Here is a 22,554-nt window from a genome sequence, read left to right as displayed (position 1 = left end):
TCTCAACTCTTCATCCTGCTCACTATACGATCTTATTAAAGTGGCTTCCCCTTTTTAATCTCCCTCTCTAAAACAAGGGCATCAGCCTAGGGCTCTAGCAAGATAGAACGCAGAGTCTGGATTAGTCAACCAGAGAACAACGCTAGCTTTTATTTTTGTCATGATCACGATCATATCATCACATCCAGGAAGAATTAGTAGCAGATGTTCTCCAAGGATCCTTTCAACCCTAAAGACTATGATCTCGCCTTCACAAGGTTATGAAAGCAGCATTCCCCACTCCCCCACCCCCACAAAAGGCAGTAAAATGCTATGGTTAAGAGTAAGTATGGCCTCTGCAGACAGTATGGGCTTCAAATACATTTTTGTTTTTTATTAGTTTTGTGCTCTTGGGAGAAATGTCAACTTCCTGGGCCTCAGTTTCTTCATTTCAAAATGGGCAGAAGTTGGCCAACTACAGTGCACAATTCTGGCCCACAATCTGTTTTTGTAAATAACATTTCATTGGAACCATGACTGCCGATGTCCAAGGGGTAGAGAAGATGGACATTTCAGCTCAAGAAGAGAGAGTGGATTCTCTTTTTCCTGGACCTTTTTGTTCTAATTCAGGCTCTTCATGGCTTGGATGATGCTTTATTGGTGAGGGCAATCTTTATTGCTTATCTACTGATTCAAATGCTAATCTTCCAGAAACACCCTCACAAACACACCCAGAAATGTTTCATCAGCTATCTGGACATCTCTTAGCTCAGTCAAGCTGACACATAAAATTAACCATCACAGCCTCCCAAAGGGCAAGAGCAATGGAGCATTTCTATACCAATACTCATTTGTCATGAGTTTGAGGGCTGCTCTGGTGACATTGATTCCTTGGTGTTTCTGGCCTGCCTCACGCATGGGACAAGCAGACTTCAATGGCCAGTGAAAGCCTCCAGAAAATGTGTTGCCCCAGGCAAAGTGTCACAGGTGCTGGAATTAAAATTCCAGCCAGCCAGGAAACCGATAAGTGCTGAGGATATAATCAGGTACAGACTACATCGGCACCACATTCCTAACTCTTCTCTCCCTTCCAGGTGCTGTGTTCCATCATCGCAGGGGTATTGCATTACCTCTACTTGGCCTCCTTTACCTGGATGCTCCTCGAAGGACTGCATCTCTTCCTCACTGTCAGGAACCTCAAGGTGGCCAACTACACCAGTGCAGGCAGATTCAAGAAGAGGTTCATGTACCCTGCAGGCTATGGGATTCCAGCTCTGATTGTGGCTGTGTCTGCAATAGCAGGACACAAAAATTATGGAACATACACTCAGTAAGCATGATGATGGATGGCGTTTATGGTGGAAGTGGTACCCATAATACAACTTCATGAAATTTAGGGGCAAGAGAGCAAACTGATGACCCCACATTAAAAATCCGTGGGTTTTATGTTCTGTAGGATTCTGAAAGAACAGAATGTAAAGAATAACAATAACAACAAATCTCAAAGTCCTGTGCTGTGTCAGAGAGAGTGCTCTCTATCTGCAGACTCTCATCTACTCCTCCATGAGGCTGGCATTGTTTGTCAGGTCATGCGCAGGACATCTGGGCCGTAGTGCATCTAATAAACGTTCTCAAGGTCATATCTGAAAGAAAGTAAGTCAGAATTCCCAAAGCAGTATTTTTAACAGCCATGTTTTGCTGCCTCACTAAAGAAGTTTGCAAAGCCTAGTATTTTGGCAATGGGGCTTAGGATAGGAAGTAGGTATGCATGTGCTAAAGCAAAACAAAACAAAACAAAACAAAACACAAGTAGGAGGCTGTCTGTCTTGAAGTCAGAGAATACCTTATCTCCAGCTTGATCCCTATGTTCTGCCAGAATGGTTCTGGAGATGGTAAGGGTAGAAGGGAGTTGGCAAATTTTCTATAAAGGGCCAGATGGTAACTGTTTTTTACCTTTGCAGGCCATGTGGTCTCTGTGGCAATGACTCAGCATTGCCCTTGTAGTATGAAAGCAGCCAAGTCATAGACAATATGTAAATGCCTGGGTATGGCTGTGCTTGAATAAAACTTTATTTATAAAAACAAGGGGTAGACTGAATTTGGCCCCTGGGTCATAGTTTTGCAACCATTGGAATAGAACTGAGAGTGGGAGCTTTTCTGACCAATGAGTGTTGGCGATTGCTTGATATCTTTGCCAGTTTTGTACTGCCAGGTTCCCTTTCAGAATAAGTTATACTACCATTGCTAACATAAGCCATGACAAAATACAGAGTCTGATTGTAGTTTTAATAACTACATTTACATTATTATTTTTATTACTGTTTTACAGCTTTTTTGAGATGCAATTGATATACAGAAAATTATACATATTTAATGAATACATGTTTATGAGTTTGGACATATGCATACACTGTGACACCATCACCACAATCAAGGTAACAAGCATATCCACGCCTCCAAAAGCTTCCTGGTCGCACCTAGAACATTGACACTGAAGCAATCCACCGATCGTATTCATACTTCCGTGTGTTTAGTTCTGTACGATTTTATCACATGTATAGAGATGTAATCACCACCAAAGGTTACATTCCATATGATTCTCATTATATAACACTCTTGAAGTGAAAAAATTATTTTTACTCTCTTTCTTATTATAGTACTTATTATTATAGTACTCACTGTTATTAGGATACCTGCCTTTACTGAGCCTTAACACTGCCAGGAACTGTATCCAACAACTGTGTACACATGACCTCATTTCATATTTCCTACAAGTTCTATAGGAGGAAAACGATGAAAGAAATCAGAGAAGGCTCAAATAAATGGAGAGGTAGTCCATGTTCATGGGTGGTAAGACTACCTATCTTCAAGAAGAAGTTAGTTCTTCCCAACTTGATCTATAGGTTCACAATGCATTCACAATCAAAATCCAAGAAAATTATTTTTTTGGACATTTGACAAACTGGTCCTAATATTTATGTAGCGAGGCCTGGAATAGTTAACACAATGTTGAAGGAGAAGAACTAAGTCACAGAACTGACCCAACCTGACTTCAAGGCTTGGTAGACAGCCACAGTAATCATTTAAATTTTTAAAATACTTCTGTTAGCACCACTTTATACCTGGGAAAACTGAGACTCAGAACATGTAGCCTGTATCAGATGGAGACTCAGGTCTGATTCCATCTGAAACCCAGGTCTGAACTAAACAGCTTCTGGCACTGCTCAGATCTGGTGAGAGGAGCCTGAATTAAATAGCTTCTCGTCTGAGAATTAAGCGGGGGATCCTTATCTTTCTCTCAACAGCTGCTGGCTCAAGATTGATGAAGGGTTCATCTGGAGCTTCATGGGGCCAGTGGCCATCATTGTCTTGGTAGGTGACCACTGATGGTTATGTATTGGTGTGCCTGCCCTGGGTTGGCCAAGCATAGGGAGTGTTTGTTATTTGTTAAAGGGGAAATGAGATAAAGATAAGGAAATATAACCTAATGTGATCAACCCTCTCTTACTGGAAATGCTGTCTGTATGTGTCTTTCCCTGGCTTCTGCCTAGCTCACTGGTTGCTTTGATATAATATAAACCTCTACCAGGCATTCTTCTAAAAATTCTACATTCGTTTATTCAACAAATATTTAGCAAGTGTCTACTCTGCATAGAGTAACATGTTTTTCTGTTGGTTAGGAACTTTCATTTACATCCATTATCCTGGTATAGATATTCATAGCACTTTTTCACTTTCAAAGTGTCCTGGTTTGAATAATAAGTTACATAGTCACCATAATCAAGCACCAAGGGCTACAGGTTATATATTGTGTGCTGTTTACACGAGAGCATGTGTCTACACCATCCTTATGAAGCCTGTATCTTTTGGGAAAAGAGTCTTAGGTTCATCTCAAGTTGGGTTGCATGACATGGCCTCAAAAGGAAATTTCAAGTAAATTTTCCATGTTGTTTCCACAGATAAACTTGGTGTTCTACTTCCAAATTCTGTGGATTTTGAGAAGCAAACTTTCCTCCCTCAATAAAGAAGTTTCCACCATTCAGGACACCAGGTAAGAAGTTACCAAAATCAGTGGTTTCCAGATTTTCCTACAGGACAATTCTGCCTGGGAGAGAAAAACCGATACAAAAATGTGATATAAAATTTCCTGGCACTAGATAAAGAATACATCAGGGACAACTTATAGAAGAAGTAAAAACTACAATTTTTAGGTGATTTCATGTACTCCCTCATCTCTTTATTCAAGAAATATTCATTGTGCACCTCATTTGTGTAGCTCACTCTTCATATAAAATTAATGCTAAGACTATCAACATTATCTTTTTCATTCTGAAAGTTCACCCACTTTGGGATTCCATTGTCTTTGGTTGTAAAAACTCAAGTCCCATTGGTGCTAACCTAAATTATTAAAAATACTGATGACAACAGTTAATATTAACTAGGAACCTGATAGGTGTTGGACGTTTACCAAGATTAGTTCATTGAATGCTCATGATGCCAATCTCTCTGGTGAGCACTACTAATGTCCCCATTGATAAGAGGAACAAACTGTTCAGCGTACCCAAGAGCGGGTACAAACCGTGCATTGGTGAGCCATGTGGACAAAACTCAAAGGCATTTCTGTCCAACTTCAGATCCTGCCATCGATCCCATGTAAGTATGAAATTAACCTAACATCTCAGCCTCAGTTTCTTTGATCCTGGAGGGCCGGAATGTCAGCCTTCTTGGTAGTTTCTCCATATCTCTCTTTACACACACACACACACACACACACACACACACACACACACACATCAGCTTGCCTAGCCCATGGCCATCGACAACTTACTCTAGACATAATCTTGATATCTTCATCATCCACTTTTTGCAATAGAAATTTCTAGAATGCACTTTCCACAAATCTTCCAATAAGTCCAGGTAAGAGACTTAGCAGGAAAATCATTTCCAAGAGTGGGAGAAAGAGTTATTCTCAGGGGCAATAATTGGAAACATGGGTTCTGCCTCATCCTTATGCTACGTGCCTTTGTGAAAGCTGCTTAACCACCCGAGGTTGTTAGGAAGTTTAAAGAAGGTGATGCACCCAAAGCACTGAGCACAGTGCCCAACAAGCAGTGAGTCCCTGATAAATGGTAGTAATCACTACTCTTTTTCCTTTTCAGAGTCATGACATTTAAAGCCATTGCTCAACTGTTTACCCTGGGCTGTTCTTGGGGCCTTGGTTTTTTTATGGTTGATGAAGTTGGGAAGACAATCGGATTAGTCATTGCCTACATGTTCACCATCATCAATGTCCTGCAGGGGGTTTTGCTTTTTGTGGTATACTGTCTCCTTAATCGCCAGGTAAAGTTAATTCCTTTGTCTCCGAGCTTTATTAAACAGCTGTTCATTTCTTGTCCTCTTCTGACTTTTTATATTTTGGGGTTGCCTTGATTCTGAGAAGAAGATTTAGGTGCTGCTTGGGTTTGCCATGTGCTCTGGGTTTCATTTAGCCTCTTAACATTGATCATTTGAGCATATCTCTTAAGAACATGCAGTTATCTGCTCAGGCAGCCATAAAAAACAGAGGCCCTGTGGCTTAGACAACAGAAATTTATCTCCTCAGCATTCTGGAATTCTGAGATGAGGGTGCTACTAATGTCAGGTTCTGGTGAGAGCCCCCAGTTGGCTTGCAAATGACCACCTTCTTGCTGTGTCCTCACATGGGTGAGAGATTGCGAGAGAGCTTTCATGCTTCTTTTTATAAGGACACTAAATCTATTGGATCAGGGCTCTACCCTTATGACCTGATTTAACCTTAATTACTTCCATAAAGGCCACAGCTCCAAATAACCATCAGTGGTCACCTACCAAGACAATGATGGCCACTGGCCCTCATTGTTGGGTAAGAGCTTTATCATATGAATTTTGGGGGTGAAGGACACAAACCAGTTCGCAGCAGAGCATGTTATCAGTTAGGATAAGGTAGATTATGCTACAGTAACTAATAGCCTCCCTCCCCTAATTTCAGTGACTGAGAACAATAATATTTATTTCTTGCTTATGTTACATAGCTACATGAACTACATTATCTTCATTTGAGGATGTATGCTGAGGGGGCAGCCCCTATGTGTTCTCATGGCAAAAGGAAAGCTTAACTCTCTTTCATTGGCCAAAGCAAGTCACATGGCCAAACCTGAATGCACAAGAGAGAGGATGAATAATTCTCCTGTAGTGAAGTGTACTGCATGGAGAGCACTGTAATATTTGGCAAAATCTATGATAAACTCAGAGAGATTTTAGTTTAATCCCAGTTTTTCCAATGAGTGGGTTGCTGTGTAACCTTGGGCAAGCTGCTTCCTTCTCTGAGCTGTGATTTTCTCATCAGAAAATGTGGCAGTACCTACCTCATAGGGTTGATAATTAAATGAGATAATTCAATATAAATCTCCTAGTAATGACCTTGGCATATACCAAGTTCTCAGTGAAGGGCATTATTGTCATTTTACTCTTTATAGAAGATTGGGAATGGTTTTCCTGGCTTTTTATTTCATTTGTAGTGAGTGGAACTACCAGCAATTAAGATGCAAGTGACAAAAAGACATTTTAATGGCTCGTTAATTTCTTTTGTCTGTTAGAGCCTTTTATTGATTTCAGAGAGATAGAAACATCAATGGTAAGAGAAAAGTCATTGATCAGTTACCTCCTGCACACCTCACACTAGGGATCAAGCCCTGACTGGGAAATCAAACCTTGACCTCCTGGTTCATAGGTCAACATTCAACCACTGAGCCACGCTGGTTGGGCTGTTAGTGCCTTCTTAATGCTTGTGATACCGAATTTTTGGACTGGAACCCGGATTCTTTGTCCGCTGGAATCGAAGAATGAATCCACAGACAGAAAGTGGTATAGCAAAGGTGGAAATTTATTGAAGAACAAGTACAGACTCCCACGTGAGGAGAGGGAAAGAGTCCCACAGAATGGACTCCCAAGCAGGAAGGTAGGAAAGGGTCCCACTGGGTTCCTTTCCCAATGGCTTATAAAGGCTGCAGTTCCTGGTGCCTTGATATCCTCTCTGATTGGTCACTATTCTGTTAGACTGGTTACTATAGTAACTCCTGGGCTCAAAGGTTGAACATCACATGGGACAAGTGAGGTCCCCCGCCCCTCCTTCCTTATTGTTTTCCTATTCCCTTTGGGCTTTATTCTCTTTATTTTGTAAATATAGACCTTTCTTGGCTACTTCCAGTTCCATTGTCTTACGTAAATATACCTGTTGCTGCCTCCTTGTCTTATGGAAATGTAACTGCACCTAGCTTCCTTGTGTTATGGAAATGAACCTTCTCCCAGTCTGCAGACCTGAGCTTTTCTCTGGACCCCAATTCTAAAAAATCCCTAAGCCTACCTATGTTCCCCCCAAATTCCTGCTTCACTTGGTACTCTTTACACACAAAAGAAGTAAAATACAATTAAAGTGTTTTGGTAAATTAATGTTGAGTATTAAATATTCAGATGTCTTTTTTTATACCCTGTTGAGGAGGTTAAAGGAAGACAATTTGTGGAGTCACTTTGGGTGGCTTAGTATCAGGGCTCTGGAGTAAGAATGACAAGATTCTGAGTGCTGGTTGTGAGACCTTATGCAAGTTAATATACCTCCAAGAGTCTCAACTTCTTCATCTTTAATGGGGAGTGGGGACAAGAAGTCATTTACTGATTGGATTTATGTAGGGGTTAAATGATGTCTTGTATGTAAGTGCATTAAACACAACTAACTTCCAATACATGGTGCCCTTCATCATCATAATCACTGTTAGAGTTTGGCTGGTGACTCGGGCTGTGAAAGAATTCACAACTGAAAGAAGAGATGCAGAGAGGAAATTTATTTTACTCTCCAAGAGAGAAAAGGGTCAAGTATTGCTAGTCAATACCGGCCAGGGAAGAAAGGGTGGTCTGCTCTTTTAAGCAGTGGCTGTTTGTTGCTAAGCAACAAGGAAGGGAGGAGGTTTGTATTGAAGTTGAGCAGATACCAGGGGGGTTGTCTTGAAAAGTTACAGTTTGTTTGCTTTCCAGAACACAGTCCAGCAGATGTCCTATCAGTATTTTTCCCAGGAAAATAATTCCCAATGTAAAACACGTGTAGAACAAAAGTTATGAAGGTTCAAAAGAGGCTTGTTTGAATGGGAGGAAGGAAGGGAACTTTCTACTAACTAGAGGTTCCTTGGTGCGGATTATCCCTGGGTTGTGAAAACAGCAGGGAGGAGGGCGATGCAAGAATATAGTCTTTAGAGGAGCTTATCTTGTTCCACAGTTTGAACAGAGGAACTGTTTGAATCAGAGGAGCCAACAATCTTGGGGTTTCCATTTTTATTCTGTCTTCCTAAGTGTCGCCTGAATCCTAGGCTGGTACCTGGATGAGACCTTCTCTGTCCTTACTGGAACCCAGAAACGCCACAAGATACTCCTACGTATAGCCCCTCCCTGTAACCCTGGTACAGTAAATTTCTCAAGTCATACTGGCTCCCCAAATCCCTAACTGGGACAGGTTTAGGAAATTTTAGAAATTTTGGAAATTAAGGGGACCGTGGAGAAAGCACAGGGCTGCAGAGCAGGGGAAGGTATATTTCCATAGAATAGGGGAGCTGAAAAGCTGCAATAGGTACATTTCCATAGAATGAGGGAGCTGGGAACAGCAAAGGTCTATATTTACAAAATAAAGAGAAGGAAGCCCTTCATCCGAAGAAGAAGAAAGCCCAAAGGGAACAGGAAAACAATAAGGAAGGAGGGGGGTGGGGGAGAACCTCACATGTCCCATGTGAGGTCTGACCCTTGAGCCCAGGAGTTACTATAGTAACCAGTCTAAGGGAATAGTGACCAATCCGAGGGGATATCGAGGCACCAGGAACTGCAGCCTTTATAAACCATAGGGAAAGGAACTTAGTGGGACCCTCCCCCCCCCCCCCCCCCCCGCTACGTGGGAGTCCATTCTGTGGGACTCTTTCCCTCTCCCCATGTGGGAATCTGTACTTATTCTTCAATAAATCTTCACCTTTGCTATATAAAAAAAAAATCTTGGGATTTGATTACCAGGTGCTTCTTATAAGTTGTGGAAAGCCACAGCAAAGAAAAGGAAAGGCTTTTTTCTATCCTTATAATAACCACCGTCATTACCTTTACTATCATCATTATTGTCACCATCATCACTGAAAGGTTTGTGATGCAGGAAACAAGACAGAGTCCAGGCGATTAAAAGGGGGGAGGTTTCTCGCTGGTCCGAGGGTGGGCCAGGGAAGTTCTCGCCAAAAGGGGGCATAGGTACTTCCTTTATACAGCTGTTTAGTGAGGGGAGGGTGGAGGGCAAGAGAGGTGTGGAATTTCTGCCTCAGGCCAGGGGTCTAGGAAGGCGCCAGTTATCTCTGTCACCATTTACCTTGCAGATGCATGCATTGGCTCTGGACTTCACCCCTGCCTCCACCTAACAATCATCATTTAATCTTCATCTTCATCATCATCATTTACACCATAATCACCACCACCACCATCATTATCTTTGCTATCATCATTATTACCATCATATCACCATCATTAACATGGTTCTATTCACTTTCATTATCACTACCATCATCGTAGTCACCATCATCATCACTACCTTCATTATTTTCATCATTACCCTTATTATCATCATCATTACCATCATCACAACCATCATTACCTTTATCACCATCACCATCACCATCCTCATCATCACTTTCATTATTATCACCATATAGAGTCCTTATGGTGCTGGACATTTAGTAAACACCTTTTCTACAACTGAGGAAAGTAAAATTTAAATTAAAAATCAGCCCGGCTGGTGTTACTCAGTGGTTGAGTGTCGACCTATGAATCAGTAGATCACAGTTCCATTCCCAGTCAGGGCACATGCCCAGGTTGCGGGCTTGATCCCCAGTAGGGGGCGTGGAGGCAGCTGATCAATGAATCTCTCTCATCATTGATGTTTCTATCTCTCTCTCCCTCTCCCTTCCTCTCTGAAATAAATAAAAATATACTTAAAATAAATCAATATGAGTTTGGTCAAGACTATACAGAAAACCAATGAAAGAGCTGTAGAGAGCAGTGCCTAGTCTTTAGTCTCCTATTTTAGGATTCTGTTTTTTTCTGAACCAAGCTCTGAATGTAACACAATCCTCTATATTCCTCAAACTTACAGGTGCGAATGGAATACAAGAAATGGTTTAGTAGGTTGCAGAAAGGAGTTGAAACCGAAAGCACTGAGGTCTCTGCCTCTACTACCCACACCAGAATGGTAAGACCAGCTTCTCTGCAATGCTGTACACTTGTCTGAACCCCACATCTTGTGCTGCCATGAACATCCTCGTTTCTTGATCTGAAAGAAAAGAGAAATTGCATTAGGTTCCTGCATTATGAAGCTGAATGTCCAAGTAGAGTATGTGGGTTGTTATCCAAGGTGTCCCTTGAGATAAACTTAACCATGCAGGTATTCGGACATTAAGTAGTTGCTAGCAAAGAGACTACTCTAAGCAAGCAGGACCAACGGTAGGCATTATTATCTGATTTTATATTAATACTTAGCATTCCTAAGGGTAGTGGCTGGATACACAAAATTCGTGCATGGGGGGGAGGGAGGGGAAGGCGGTTCCCTCAGCCCAGCCTGCACCCTCTCCAATCAGGGACCACTCGGGGGATGTCTGACTGTGGGATCAGGCCTAAACCTCAGTCGGACATCCCTCTCAGGGATCGGGCCTAAACCGGCAGTCGGACATCCCTCTTGCAATCTGGGACCGCTGGCTCCTAACTGCTCACCTGCCTGCCTGCCTGATCACCTCTACCTGCCCCTGCCTACCTGCCTGATTGCCCCTAACCCCTCTGTCTGCCTTCCTTATCGCCCCTAACTGCCTCTGCCTGCCTGTCTGATTGCCCCTAACTTCCCTCCCCTGTTGGCCTGATCTTGCCCCCAACTGCCCTCTCCTGCCGGCCTGATCTCACCCCCAACTGCCCTCCCCTGCCAGCCTGGTTGCCCCCAACTGCCCTCCCATGCTGGTCTGATCTCACCCCCAATGGACCTCTCCTGCTGACCTGATCTCGCCCCTAACTGCCTCTGCTTGCCTGATCACCCCTAATTGCCCTCCCCTGCTGGCCTGATCTTGCCCCCAACTGCCCTCCCCTGCTGGCCTGATCACCCCTAACTGCCTCTGCCTCAGCCCCCACCACCATGGCTTTGTCTGGAAGGAAGTCGGACATCCAGAAGATGGCCGGTCGACCCAGTCTAATTAGCATATTACCCTTTTATTAGTATAGATAGATTATATAGGCTACGATTGCTTAAATGGGGGGTGGAGGGAAAGCCATTTTCAGCAGGAGGAGATGCTCTTGGCAGACAAAAATACATAATCCATATCTCTGGACTGATAGCCAGCCATATGCACTATACTGTCAAACCAGTCATTAAAAAAATTGAACCGCTTTCTTTTACCTTACACCAAATAGCTATTGCCCTTAAAACCCCTCCTCAGCCCCCACCTTAGGTTCTGCCTTTGCAGTTCACCCAGATTAGGTTCTGATTGGTCAGTTTCTATGCCAGTTAGCGTTAGAAGCTCCGCCTCCTAGGCAGCCATTGGCTCCTTGCAGTTCACCCAGATTTGGTTCTGATTGGTCGGTTTCTAAGCCAGTCATTGTCTCCGGGCCTATCTCTGGGCCTGATCAGAGAGGCGGGGCTGATCAGCAGCCCCCGTGGAGGCCCGCAGAGAAAGAGAGATGTGGCTCCTGGCCAGGCTCGGAGAGAAAGAGAGAGAGGCAAGGGCTGATCAACAGCTGCCACAGAGGCTGCAGATCAGACCCTGCTTCTCTCTCCAGGCCTGATCCGCAGCCCCCTCGGCAGTCAGTGCTGGGTCGCTGTGCCCACAGTGGTGGCAGTCAGTGCTGGGTCGCCACAGCAACCCAGCACTGACTGCAGGACTGACTTCTGGTGTTCGGTTGAGCCTTCGGTTGTTACAGACCCTGGGTTTTTATATATTAGGATAATTAAGACTACTGGAGGAATTATGCCACACAAAATATGCAGTTGAAAATCACACAGCACACTTTATTATTCACAAGGTTCCTGGTGCCACGGGCTCAGACTTAACGGGGTCCCCGGGTAAGAGTGGCATCCTCTGCAGGCAGTGGCGGATCCATCTTTGGGTGGCTGGCCGTCTGGTTGGGTCAAGTCAGAGGGAGGAGGGCGACCAAAGTCTCACAATCGGAGGTTCGGCCGTTCTTCTGCTGTCTGACATGGAGCAAGGCAGCATGGAGCGTGGATCAAAAAGATGATTGATGTCTGAAGCCGGAGACTCGTTGTTTGTAAGCCTGTTCTGACCCACGGCAGTTCAGGTGGCCATCAGTAACATATGTTATCACACAAGTGTTAATCAGAGTACAAGCTGGTTATCAGTTACATTGTCACTCAGAAGGTGTCTATCAGGTTTACGTATGTCATTCCCAAGGGTAGAATTCAGCTATGGTCTTATCTACATGGTGCGGCTAGGGCTTGGCCAGAGTGGTCATTCCCTGTGCTCTTTAATATTTCACATAAATATTTCACAAGAAGTAATTTTTCTACATTTTCTATAACACTCTTTAATTATTTTCTATTGCTATAACATTGTAGCACTCTTTACTTATTTCCTATCATTATCACTATTACTATGACATTCCTATGGGTGGAGTACAGGAAAAATATGGGGTAAGTTATATCTGTCACACCCACACACAGGGAGGTGGCTACCTAAGTGGTCAAGTCTGACCCTTACTATGTCACTCTAAAAGTTCACTCTAAAATTACAAATTCTTTGCATACCTGTATCTCATTATATGTTATTTATTTTAAAGACATCAAAGTGTTTGGTTTTAGTCAGTCTCTACTCTGTAAGTTTCATGGTTTGGGCTACTGTTGTTTTCCTTTTGCCTGGAGCAATGCCTGGTCCATCAATTTAATTTGTGTCTACATTTCCTGATTAAGGATGAGGAAAGAAACACGGAAAGCTCAAATGGTTTGCTTAAAGCTACTCAGTCAGTTAGAGGCATTCTAACACAGGTCTGTTTCCCTCCAAATGTTGACAACTTTCCTTGGTTGCTATCAGAATTGTTGTTACTTCTGATGAACAACTTTAGGGAACAGCTGTTCATAGAACACACAGTTTCACCTCAAGGATAGTTCTGCTATGTGGCTACTGACTGCGTCCTAACATTACCCTGTTTTCACAGTCCTTTTGTCCGAAATCACCAATGGTTAAAGGACATGTCTATCTCAGCTGTGTAAATGAAGTGTCCCAACACACATTTGGACACCAAAACCATATCACATAGTGGAATCCATAGCATAGATTTGGTGTACAGGCTGATGCTCTAACCAGCAAGCAACACTGGCCAGGGCCCCTTATCTTTTTTTAATCCTCACTAGAGGATATGCTTTTATTGATTTTTAGACACACACACACACACACACACACACACACACACACACACACACACAGACATCAATGTCAGAGAGAAACATTGATCAGTTGCCTTTTATACTCACCCTGACCGGGGATCAAACCCCAAACCTAGGTATATGTCCTGACCTGGAATCAGATCCACAACCTTTTGGTTACAGGACAACACTCCAACCACCTGAACCACCGACCAGGGCTATAATTCCTTATCTTTGAACAACACTTTGCATTCTAAAAAGCACACATTGAACTTTAAAGTCTTCATTACGCATCTGTAGCATTTAAGGGATTCATCACTGTTGCGTTTAAATGACGCCAAAGCGCCTGGATTCAAACCCCCAACTGTACCACTTCCAGGCTCTGTGAACTTGCACAAGCCACTTAATGTCTGTGCCTCAGTTTCCTCATCCATCAAATGGGAGTAGTAGTATCTATCTCATGAGAATGAAATGAGGTCCTATGTATTAAGTGCTTAGAACGCTGCCTGTGTATTAAGTGCTTAGAAGCACTGTACCTGTTTGTAAAAGATGAAATAAATAAAAAGGCCATCTATGATGGTGGTGGGGGCGCGGTGTGGAGCTGTAGAGTCAGATGGTAGGATCTCTTTATTCATCTTTGGACCTTAGCAATTCTAGCTTGTCAGCCCCTGCATGCTAGACTTTGTAGTGAATTTCTGAGGTGTGAATTTCTCTTCAGCCTTTTCTCCATATTATCTCCCCCAAGTAGGAGGAGCCAGGGAAGTCATCAGAATTCATCCACAGAAGAGACACTGTGTCTGTCCAATCACAGCCCCGGACTCATCCTGTCACTGTTTTTTGGCAAAGAACAGAACACTGAGCTGCTCATGGACGGCACCCACTGTGGTCACATATGGATTGGACAGGCACCATCATGGGTATCTTCCCTGTGAAAACGAGTTGTGTTGCCTGCCCCTGTTTTGGCTTTTATTGCCACAGACAGAAAGGGGAACATGGGAACATTCTTAGACTGGAACCCAGAATTCCATGTTACGTGCAATTAAGTGCTCAAGGGATCCTTTTTAATGACGAGGGAAATGAGTGGATTTCCCTCTTCCAGCTGTTGCCACCTTGCCCAAGACTAATTGGCCAGCACCTGGGTTCAGCTCACAATCCTCTTGCTTCTCTGTTGCATTTCATGCTTCTAAGGATCATACATTGCTCAAACACCTGCATAATTCAATACGTAATTCCCATATGAATACATATTAAAAGGGGGGTTGCATTCTTGGAATGCAAAAACACCCCTCCTCCCCCTCTTTGTGCTGCATTGTCACCCGAAGGAGCTTGTGGTCGGGTCACTGGGACTTCTCCTGATAACAGTTTTGAACCCATCTGGTTAAAGACAATGTTGTTTTCTTAGTGTCGTCTTGAGCCTGTTCTGGTGTAAGGGCTGCTAAACCAGCATGATGTCTCTCAGTGGTGGTTCGGCCTTATTTATTTATTTTTTTGCCCTTTCTAATTTGTTTTCCAAAGTTACCGGATTTTAGGTGTATTTTTCAGCGCTAGAATCAATAAGTGCATGAACGATGCTCTTACCCCACATTTAAAAAACAATTTTAAATTATAACAGTAAATGTTAAAACAGGCAAGAGTCATCATAATTCATTTGAAGAACTTTCATGTGTGATTTTTTAGGTTGTGGACAAAGGACTGTGTCCCTTTTCTGCTCAACTAGCTCAATGTCTCCTTCACGTGGCAGCGATATAACCAGAGGGTATAATTCACTCCACTGGCTGGCTTTGAAATTCTATGACTCCCCTTGAAAAGTTGAAATTTCGGGAGACTCTCCTGGTGTTTTTAAAAAAATAAGTTTTTATTGATTTGAGAAAGAGGAAGGGAGAGGGAGAGGGAGAGGGAGAGGGAGAGGGAGAGGGAGAGGGAGAGGAGAGAGAGAGAGAGAGAGAGAGAGAGAGAGAGAGAGAAACATTGAAATATCCATCGGCTGCCTCCTGCATGCCCTCTACTGGGGATTGAGCCTGAAACCAGGGCATGTGCCCTGGGGTGGGGGGTGGGAGGGAGAGGGAGACCAACTGGTGACCTTTTAGTGCATGGAACAGTGCTCATATGTTTTTGTTTTTTAATATCATGCAATTTCAAATTTACATAAATAAAACTTGCATAAAATGAACCATTTTCAGGAGGATAGTTTGACACTGCAAATTTACTGTGTGCATAATCTGCTCATTTAAAACTTCCATTGCTAGTCATTTATCCCAGGGAAACTGTGATAAATTCGATTTATAAATACAGGGTGATCTGACAAATTCAGGGTGATGTGATGTATTCTATCATCCTGAATTATTGGCTGTGATGGGTTGGATGGAAGAAAAGGAGCCTTTTGTACACAAACATGTGACTGTAAGCCTGTAAATACATTTACAAGTCCACTAGGCTGCCACACTCAAAGAGAAGACAAGCCTGCCACCAAACTCTGGAAAACCACAGTGTGTCCTTCAGTCTCTCTGGGGTATGCGGGGCCATTGCATGGATGCCACATGGTCCCTAGACGCCCTTCACTGCTGAGGAGAAAGAGTGAGCATCCATGAGCAAAGGTTTGCTTTGATGCAACAGTTGGGAGCAAACAGGGGCTACAGGCCAAGAAGGACTGACACAGCCCAGGGCTTTTGTTAGCTCTCATTGCCGCTGAACAGATCAGTTTCTGATTGTTCATTAACTTGTTGAAGGAGAATAAATGTGTGTATGGCAAGCAACAAGTGGCTTGCAGTTTTTTCAATTGCCTCTTCAGATAGACATGTTTTGAATGGGCTCTTGGCTGCCAGCCAGGTAAAAAATCTCCTACATATAATAATTGGTGTTTGGTTTAAACAGATCAGACACATTCACAATAGTTCACCAGCATGTTGATACACCACCTTCCATTCTACTGTTTCTAGTTCATTGTTGTCATGGAAACAAGGTGTCGATCCATCAGGACTGCTTCAGTAATTAGTGATATATCCATAGAATGTAATAAGTAATAGGCAGTCAAGTTTTTAAGTCAAATGTTTTATTTATTTATTTTTAAATTTTTATTTTATTTATTTTTTTGTTAATCCTCACCTGAGGATATTTATTCCAGTGATTTTTAGAGGGAGAGTGGAAGGGAGGGGGAAAGATAGAGAGAGAAACATTGATGTGAGAGACACATCGATTGGTTGCCTCTCGTATGTGCCCTGACCAGGTCCAGGGATGGAGCCTATAACCTAGTTATGTGCCCTTTATTGGAATCGAACTCAGGATCCTTCAGTCTGCTGGCCAATGCTCTATACACTGAGCCAAACTGGCTAGGGCTGCAGTCAAGTTTTTAAAATGAGGCATATTTTCATGTGCTCTTATAAAAAACCTGCAAAATGTATGTGTCATCCTATATAATAAAAGCCTAGGTGGCATCACGCCCTTGAGCAATGCCCTCACTCAACACCATCACAAAATGGCCGCTACAAGATGGCCACATGCAGAGTGGAAGCGGGGCCTGGTGGCCACTCCACGCAGTGAGGCCTGGGGGTCCTGTGGCTCTGTGTGGCATGGAGGAGGCCAGTCCTGGCGTTTCTGCCGCCTCCCCAGGAGGAGGCGGGTCCTGGCGGAGGAGGCAGGTCGAGGCAGGGGCGGGCAGTTGTGGGCGATCAGGCTGGCACGGGAGTGGTTAGGGGGCAATCAGGCTGGCAGGCAGAAGCGGTTAGGGGCAATCAGGCAGACAGTCCGGCGAGCGGTTAGGAGCCAGCGGTCCCGGATTGTGAGAGGGATGTCCGCAGAGATCAGGCCTAAACCAGCAGTCAGACATCCCCTGAGGGGTCTCAGATGGAGAGGGTGCAGGCCGGGTTGAGGGACACCCCCCATGTACGAAATTCGTGCACCGGGCCTCTAGTATGAAATCAAACGTGTGTGGTTCAGTGAATAGAGTATAATATATGACCAATAACTGAACACACTCTGCTAGTGGATGGCCCCTGGTTATTTTTAAATCAGAAACTCAGGCTCAGGGAGGTGTGCGGGGGCAATCTGCTCTGGGGGTTGGGTCCCCTGGGCTCAGCAAGGAGACACTGATTCTAGGTCAGGGCTCTGGTCACATGTGGTCTCTTTCTTGAGGCCCCCACTACTTCCCCAAACCAGCTGTGCTTCTGAGGTTCATCTTCCCCCCACCTCTAACTCCTCATCGCCCAACTCTGAAGCTGGGAAACCCATGTGGGCTTCCCAGCTTCTCCCTGCCCAGTGAGATCCTCCTGCTCCAGCAGAGTAACCGAGAGACGAGAGATGGGAAGACAGACCACTAAGCACTCGGAAGATGCAGAAGTTCACCTTTATTCAAAACACCGGTGTGCTGGCTCAGGGAATCAGTTCCCAAAGCTGAGCCCCTCAATTCTGCTGTGAACCTAGTCTTATATAGCCCTAGGTCAGTGGTCGCCAAACTCATTAGTCAGCAGAGCCAAATATCAACAGTACAACAATTGAAATTTCTTTTGAGAGCCAAATTTTTTAAACTTAAACTATATAGGTAGGTACATTGTTATTAACTTAATTAGGGTACTCCTAAGCTGGCCTTTGCTAAAATCTCAAGGGGCCAGAACCGCATGTGGCTCGTGAGCTGCAGTTTGCTGACCACTGCCCTAGGTTCTGTTTCTTGCTTTCGGGTCTTTGTATGGTTTCTAATGTTCTATTTTTGCTGAAAAGTAGGTTGTAACAGACCCCTGGCTGACATCAGCTGCTAACATCTGGGGACTTGGTTTCGGTTCAGAGCCTCTGTAAACTTACTGTTCCAGGATGTGGGTCTGCACGGTACAGCAAGTGGGTGGGGGTGGGGGAGGTAGGCTGATTATAGACAAGCAGACATCCTGTTGCTGCAGAGGTTGGGTTAAGCTGCCCTTACGCTCCCAGTTCAGCACTTCTTGTCCACAGACTTCGACTCTGCAGGAGGCCCTGGAGCAGCCCCCCGCCCCTCTCAGGAATGGTGAACTCCCGGCTAGGTGGTGCACGTGGCTTGATCTTTGGAGCAGGTGGTCCATGCCAGCTGGGCAATGGGAGCAGACGGTTTTCTGGTTCTACCAGGAGCCACCACCTAGAGTTTGTACCACTTACTGAAAACCAGAGCCTTTGGCATCCAACAGACTGGGGGAGCCCTCGGGGGCCAGAGGCAGAACCAGTGACCCTGGGGAGTCAGAGTCTGAGAGAGGGAGAGTTCTGGCAGACCCACAAAGTGAAAGAATGCCTGCTACCATGATAGAGCAGCACAAGGGAAGGAGGCCAGAATCAAGCGCATGGCCATGGTTAAGTCCAGCCAACCGTGGGCCCTTGGGTATTGATGGGGGCGGGGAGATGGGGAAGAGGGCCTAAGCTCAGGCTGCAGGAAGGTGCCCAGGGACCTGAGGGTGGCCAGGCAGATGTAAAGGGTTCTGCTGTCATTCTGTCACTATCCCCCTCTGCCTAGGGGACCAGTTCCCCCCTCTCCAGGGACAGGGCAAGGGCTGAGCTGTCAGAGCCACATCTGGTGGGGTCCAAGGGCACATACTGAAATCCTGATACAAAGCATGCAGGGGAATGGGTGGGGATGAAGGAGCCGCCCATAGTGGTGGTGGGGGAGCAGGGTTTTCTTCCTGCTTCCATGGCCCTGTGGATCCCTATCTTCATGATTGAGGAGAAGGAACACCATCAGCGGCTCCTAGTGGCCTTCCCTTTCCTAGCCGATCCTGACCCTTCAAATCTCCCACTGGGTGATGCCAACCCCTGCAGGTGTCCCGCACCAGACGTAGCAGAACCCTGAGCCTTGGTCCCAGCTCGCTCTCAACTCTGGCCCCAGGATAGGTGATCATGGCCGATGTTTGTGGCGTGATCAGTAAGTACCAGGCACTGTTCCCACCTTTCACCTGCAGCTGCATGCTCAGTTCTCACAGGCAGCCTTGGAGGTCTGTAGAGACTCAGAGAAGCGAAGTTACTGGCTCAAGACCACACAGCAGGTTGACCACACGCTTTAGCCCCAGGTCTATCTGAGCCTGGAGCCATAGTTTTGGGTATGGTGCTGAGCCACCTCTCATGGAACTGGCAGGTGAGAGGCCAGTGCCCTTGGAGGCCCCGAGGAGGGCGGGGCCAGACCATCCCCAGGAAGAACAGGAGAGGTGTCCTGACACCTGCCTGGCACAGGGCAGGCCAAGATCAGGATTCCCATCAGAGCCCGGGGCTCTCACTCTCTCCAGCAGGGCACAGGTCCGAGCACTTGGATGCGCCCTTGGCTTGCCAGCCCCGGGAAGTCGACTCTTCTGTCCGTGGCAGCACCAGACAACTAACAGTAGAGAAGAGCTGCTCTGGCTGTGCCAGAGCCCACGGTGGTTGAGGAGAAGGGACGGGCAGATGTTGAGGCAGGCCTTCCAAGGCAGGTCACAGCAGGGGACAGGGACCCAGCTGTCAGGAAGGCCCCCAGAGCAGGGGCTCCTGCACCTCAAGGTCCCAGCAGGGGTCCTGAGTGACAGGAGCGTGGTCCCCAGGCTCTGTTAAAGACACTGCTCAAGGGGTGGGGTCCTGCCTCATTACTGCCAGGTGAGTGTGAACATCCAGGTTCCCCGCTTGACCTTTATTAACCTCTCAGCGGCGGGGTTCTCCTTAGTGGCAGAGTGGTGAGTGGAGTCTCAGCTCCAGGGGTTCAGGGCTCCAGGGACACCTTGATGGTAGGGACAGTACTGAGCCAGGCTGAGTCTCTCTTAAACGAATGGGAATGCTGGTCTTTTTTTTTAGTCTTTCCTAGATAAGTTTAAAGTTTCTTTTCAGGCACTCCCAAAAGAGCTCCTCTCTGCGCATGCGCCGGTGGACACCTGCCCGCGCTAGCAGGGGTTTCCTGAAAGCCACAAGCTCCGTTCTGCACCTGCGCAGTAGATGCCAGCCCATGGGGGAATGTGAAGAGCAAAAACCAGGAACCTCAAAAGTAAAGCGCTCCGTGCCTGCGTGGGGGTCGCGATACTAGCTCCCAGCGGGAACCTGTTCAGCAAAGAAATCTGCTCGGTGCCTGCAGGGAAGAAGCGAGACCTGTCCCATCCGCACCCCGGCAGCAGTTCGGGAGCAGTTCGGGGAGCTGTATTCTTAGTGCAGGCTCCTCCATGCAACCAGATCTCTCCCTTTCTCCCCACACTTCGTTTTCAGTAAACACTCCATGGACTTTTGCATCTGTTTTGCTTTCCCTCTTGCTTTCTTCCTGGGGGTGGGGGAGGCAAGAACCCCTTCGCTGGGAACAGCCTGCCTGCGTTATTAGTGCTCTCAGGTGACCGCACTGACGTCAGGGGTAGGGAGGCGCCTCCGTGCCCTGTGCGCTGGAGAAAGCCTCCTCTAACGCCACCCAGTGGCGAGAGGGTGGACCTGCTCTTTTCTGATGGGTGGGGGCTCTCCCCAGGGAGTGAAGGACTGATTCCTCAGTATCCGGCAGGCAGGGATCCATGTCCTGGCCCCCCACGCAGCCTTCTCTGACATCACCACCAACCGCCTCCCCACCGGAAGGGGGTTGAGGTGCCTCCATAGAGCCTGGCCAGGGTGGAAGTCTTTGCTGGTGTGAGTGGGTGTTTTTTTTTTTGTTTGTTTGTTTTTTTTAAACAAATGATCTCTGGTTTCTAGTTCACATCTGGCTGACTGCCCTGCCCTTGTTGAGAAGCTGGACAGACAGCTGGCATCTTAAAATGAGGTCATTCTCATTGTCTGACAACAATAAAGGGAAAGGTCAGAAGGGAGAAACAGGGCTTCCAACCTAGATTCAAGCTTCAATTAGTGCCTCTTAACGATGGAACTGAATCACCTGTGCTGGCAAGCCAGCAGCGGGTGACAGCTGTGAACTCGAGCTCCTGGGTGCGAATTCCAGCTCTGTCCACTAGTTGGCTGTGTGACCTAGAGAAGTTATTCAGCTTCTCTGAACCTCATCTATAAATACGAGAATTGCTCATTAAACATACTTTGAGCCCCCACTCTGTGTGAATAACGGTTTCCTATTATTTTCATGACTACTTAGTCGTTCTTATTGTTCTTCCCAATTCCTCTGTTAGGGACACTGTGGCAGACTGCAAAAACGCCTGCAATTACTCTGCTCCATCGAGCCATCCTTGTCGTGCTGTGGGGGTGGGGGTCGTGTTTCTGGACAGGGGAGGAGCAGCAGGGCTCAGGTCATGGGTCATGGGCTATCTGCTGTGAGCTGACCTGGGGCACCGTGACCACTGCCCTGGAGACCTTAGCCAGAGGCTTCGGGACTCCTTGAGTTGACCTGGGGCTGACGTTGTGCACCCCAGTGTTAAGGGGAATGGGCCCAGCAGGTGTAGCCTGTAGGATAGCTCCTTCCCAGAGGGATGTGACGGGGGGGAGGTGGGGAGGGCGTAGCAGGGCCTGGGCCCTGGAGCCCCTGCCATGCCCTATGCCCGGGGAACGGGACGGGCCATGGGAGGAGGTGCTGTGCTGAGTCCTTTCCTCTGGCTGCCAGAACATGCCGGCAAGCTCGGGAACCTCTATTACTTAGGCTGGTCTTGGCGATATTGCTGCTCTGCTTTGGCAAGGTGGTTGGGCCCTCCAACTTGGGGGTCAGGGAGATGGGGCCGGCATCGATGAGATGATGCTTTACCACGTGGCCACCTTTGGGACCAGGCCTAGAAGGAAATCTTACTCACCATGGAGGGGTGGGGTGGGGAGGCAGGCTGTGGCTGCTTGTCCCAGGGACCTCTCGGCTGGCTGGGTGGGGCCGCTGCTGGGTGGACACCCCCAGGTGGAGAGCGGCTAGCTCCCTGCATTTGGTAGGGGCAGCCCCACCAGGGCCCAGTCTTGGGACATGATCTGGGAGGCTCTGCGGCTGAAGGTGCATTAAGCACCGGCCTCTGGCCTCAGCCAGGTTCCTGGGACCTGGTCTTGCCTCGCCCCTTGCCTAAATCTAGACAGTGAAGGGAAAGCAGAAGGCAGCCGTGAGCCAACCTCCCACAACCCAGAGGGAAAGGCAAAGTGAGCCCCTCTTCCCTGAGGCATAAAGTGAGGCTCGGATATGGGTGACGGTGTGCCCAGGGTGCGACTGTGTGTGTATGCGGCGGGGGGGGGGGGGGGGGGGGCGGGGAGGGGAGACGACGACCACCCTGGGCCTCTTGTTC

General features: G+C 46.5%; 1 protein-coding gene across 1 annotated transcript in view; it reads left to right on the top strand.

The window, feature by feature from the left end:
• Positions 1-14,296, top strand: part of LOC307100638 (putative adhesion G protein-coupled receptor E4P) — a gene marked incomplete at its 5' end in the record, with an annotated part of 49,644 nt that extends 35,348 nt beyond the window's left edge. Inside the window, 6 exons of the mRNA XM_079773126.1 lie at positions 1,074-1,309; positions 3,285-3,351; positions 3,939-4,030; positions 5,139-5,319; positions 10,163-10,258; positions 14,172-14,296. Of these exons, the coding sequence (XP_079629252.1) occupies positions 1,074-1,309; positions 3,285-3,351; positions 3,939-4,030; positions 5,139-5,319; positions 10,163-10,258; positions 14,172-14,282 (783 nt within the window). The 3' untranslated portion in view covers positions 14,283-14,296. The remainder of the gene's footprint in view (positions 1-1,073; positions 1,310-3,284; positions 3,352-3,938; positions 4,031-5,138; positions 5,320-10,162; positions 10,259-14,171) is intronic.
• Between the last annotated feature and the right edge of the window lie 8,258 nt (positions 14,297-22,554).

This window comes from Cnephaeus nilssonii (assembly GCF_951640355.1).
Source record: "Cnephaeus nilssonii genome assembly, chromosome: 5".
In the NCBI taxonomy this organism is placed as follows: domain Eukaryota; kingdom Metazoa; phylum Chordata; class Mammalia; order Chiroptera; family Vespertilionidae; genus Cnephaeus; species Cnephaeus nilssonii.
This window is presented reverse-complemented; position numbering and strand designations above follow the sequence as displayed.